The following is a 2,224-nucleotide window of genomic DNA, read 5'->3' as shown; positions in this document are numbered from 1 at the left end:
TGAGAGCACAACTCCAAATCATCTTTTATTAATATAAAAAGGGCATATTTAGCAAAAGACACACAGATAAAAGAGTCACTATGGCTCAGGACACAAGGCAGTGAGGTGCCAGGCCTGAGCCCCTGCTGGGGGAGAAGGAGGCTCGGGACAAAGTGGGAGAAGGGCTGAGCGGTGGGGACCACAGAAAGTTCCGGTGGGCAACACTGTTGGCAGGTCATGGGTGGGACTCATGGGGACCTCGCTGCTAACTCTTGTTGTGGGGGGATGTCCTTAGCGCTGCCACCTGGAGTGAGAGCCGCTCCTTGGTTCCTGGAGGGGACCCACCAAGGGACACAGGACAGGAAGCCCAGGATGGTTAGTGCAACTCGGGATGAAGGCCAGGGAGAAGCGGGTGCTCTGCAGTGGCCGGGAAAGGTCCAGACGCTGAGGTCGAGGCGCTTCCTGTTACGTGCGGGCGTTCCGCTCTGTCTCTGCCAGGCACTCTCTGACTAGGGCCCGGGCATGGATGATACCTGGTGGTGGGGTGGGGTCTCAGTAACCCTATACAGCCCCACCCACTGCCCTCCAGAGGAGGACCCCTGCCTCCCCACTCCCTTTCCCCTTTCAGCAAGAGAAATTCAAATCTAATGACGGCTAGATGAGATTACAGGTTTGGTTAATCCTCAAGGTTGCCCTGTAGAAGTACAAATTCCCAGCCTCTTCCCTGGAAATGGAGTCAATTTCAGTTCGATTCAAAACACCTCTCTGGGTAGTAATACTGGCCCTCCTCTAGGCTTGGCTCAGGTGGCCTCCGGATGTCTTTCTTTCCCTAATGGAAGACAGTCCAGTGTCGGTTTCCTAAGCAGGGCGGCCTGGCCTCACTTACCTCTCTTCAGGCGCTCCATGGCGCTCTTGCTGCCAGCATAGGTGGGCCGGATCTCTTTGCCCATCTCCTCTATGACTGACAGCAGGTCCGTGTAGGTGCTCTGGGAGCCCTGGGCGCCGGGTGGCTTCATCGCCTATGTCAAAAGAGAACAGGGCAGTGAGCTCAGGCACCTGGCGGGGAGGGGGACTCCAGTCCCCATCCATAAGCAAGCCTTTGGCCCCACTCACCTGCACGTAGCCCATGGAAGGCGGTCCAAAGTCGTTAAACAGCGGTCTAAAAGGAGCGGCGGCTCCTGGCACTGAGCCCGAAGGCGACGGGACGCTTCCTGCAGCAACAGGCGCGAGTAAGAGGTCAGCGCGGGGCAGGGACGCCGCCTCCCATCTTTTCCAAGCCCAGGACCGGGTTCGCCCGATTCCCTCCAAAGGATGCTTCATTCCATGCTGATCAACTTCAGGGACAAATCCCTCCCACTGCGCTCCACCTACAAGCCCTTACGTGACCACGCCCACTTCACAGGCCAGCAAACTGAGGCTCAGCGAGGGTAGGCGGCAAGCCCAGTATTGCAGAACTCAGGCCGTCTTCTCTTGGAGACCTCGACCGCCCGGCAGGCGAGCAGGGGTGGAGCTGGATCCTCACCTGTAGGGACCGGGGTGCCCGGCCCAGGGGTGCTGGAGCCAGGGGTGCTGCTGGGGGCAGGGGCGATGGGTTTGTAGGACATCCCCAACTCCTGGGCGCGGCGGACGCCAGCCGGCCGCTCCTCGGGGGTTGGCTGCCGGGCCGCTCAGCCGCGCTCTGATTGGCAAGCGGGCTGCACGCCCCTGGTAAATAGAGGTCTGGCCGGAAGGGCGAGCGGGCACGAATGCTCCCTCACTCCCGATTGGTGGGCGAAGATGTCACTCGAGCCTCCTTATTGGCCGAGACCTGCCCCAGCAGGTCGCAACCGCCGCCGATTGGCCTCCGCCTTCCGGACCTCGCACCTGTCTGCTCCGGATTGGGCGGTGGCCACCGCCCTCCGCAATTGGCGAGTTCGCGGCCCGGGCCGGCGCGCTTTCAATCCGATTAGTCCCCAGGCCCTAGAGGCGGGGCCTCGGGAGCCCGGACACGGGGCTGGGCCGCCGGTTCGCGCCGAGGGGGTCTTCCCGGGCGCGGGCGCTACCCTCGCGCCTCACTCGCGCTGCTTCAGACGTCTGCTCCGCTCTGCCCAGTTTCGGCCCAGCAGGGGTTGCTGTCGCCGCTGCCGTGGCCGCTGTCACCGCTGCCGTGCGCGCTTCTCCGCTCCGGGGGCCGAAGGACGCAGGGCTTTGACGTCCCGAGCCCCGCGCCCCACCCCGTGCGCTTTTACGTCACCTTTCACCGGTT

The 2,224-nt window shown here is 62.5% G+C and overlaps 1 protein-coding gene across 2 annotated transcripts; it reads right to left on the bottom strand.

The window, feature by feature from the left end:
- On the bottom strand, window positions 1-2,224 carry CDK2AP2 (cyclin dependent kinase 2 associated protein 2). 2 transcript variants are annotated; one of them, XM_033204978.1, is made up of 4 exons: window positions 1,361-2,224; window positions 1,093-1,190; window positions 866-998; window positions 1-512 (listed from the first exon to the last, which is right to left on the bottom strand). In XM_033204978.1, the coding sequence occupies exons 2-4, from the start codon at window positions 1,105-1,107 to the stop codon at window positions 445-447; spliced, it is 216 nt and encodes a 71-aa protein (XP_033060869.1). In that variant the 5' UTR covers window positions 1,108-1,190; window positions 1,361-2,224; the 3' UTR covers window positions 1-444. The 2 variants fall into 2 exon arrangements, with proteins under 2 accessions (XP_033060869.1, XP_033060868.1); XM_033204977.1 differs by having other exon boundaries at window positions 1,502-2,224.

Source organism: Trachypithecus francoisi, unplaced genomic scaffold (assembly GCF_009764315.1).
Source record: "Trachypithecus francoisi isolate TF-2019V2 unplaced genomic scaffold, Tfra_2.0 Lachesis_group8, whole genome shotgun sequence".
Taxonomy (NCBI): domain Eukaryota; kingdom Metazoa; phylum Chordata; class Mammalia; order Primates; family Cercopithecidae; genus Trachypithecus; species Trachypithecus francoisi.
The sequence above is the reverse complement of the archived record's forward strand: the minus strand, read 5'-3'. Positions and strand labels throughout refer to the sequence as shown.

Coding starts and splice junctions, on each gene's coding strand:
- CDK2AP2 (XM_033204977.1), bottom strand. CDS start 1,583: ATGTCCTACAAACCCATCGCCCCTGCCCCCAGCAGCACCCCTGGCTCC. Junction 1,191..1,501: donor GGGCACCCCGGTCCCTACAG/GTGAGGATCCAG, acceptor CTGTTGCTGCAG/GAAGCGTCCCGTCGCCTTCG. Junction 999..1,092: donor CTTCCATGGGCTACGTGCAG/GTGAGTGGGGCC, acceptor CTTTTGACATAG/GCGATGAAGCCACCCGGCGC.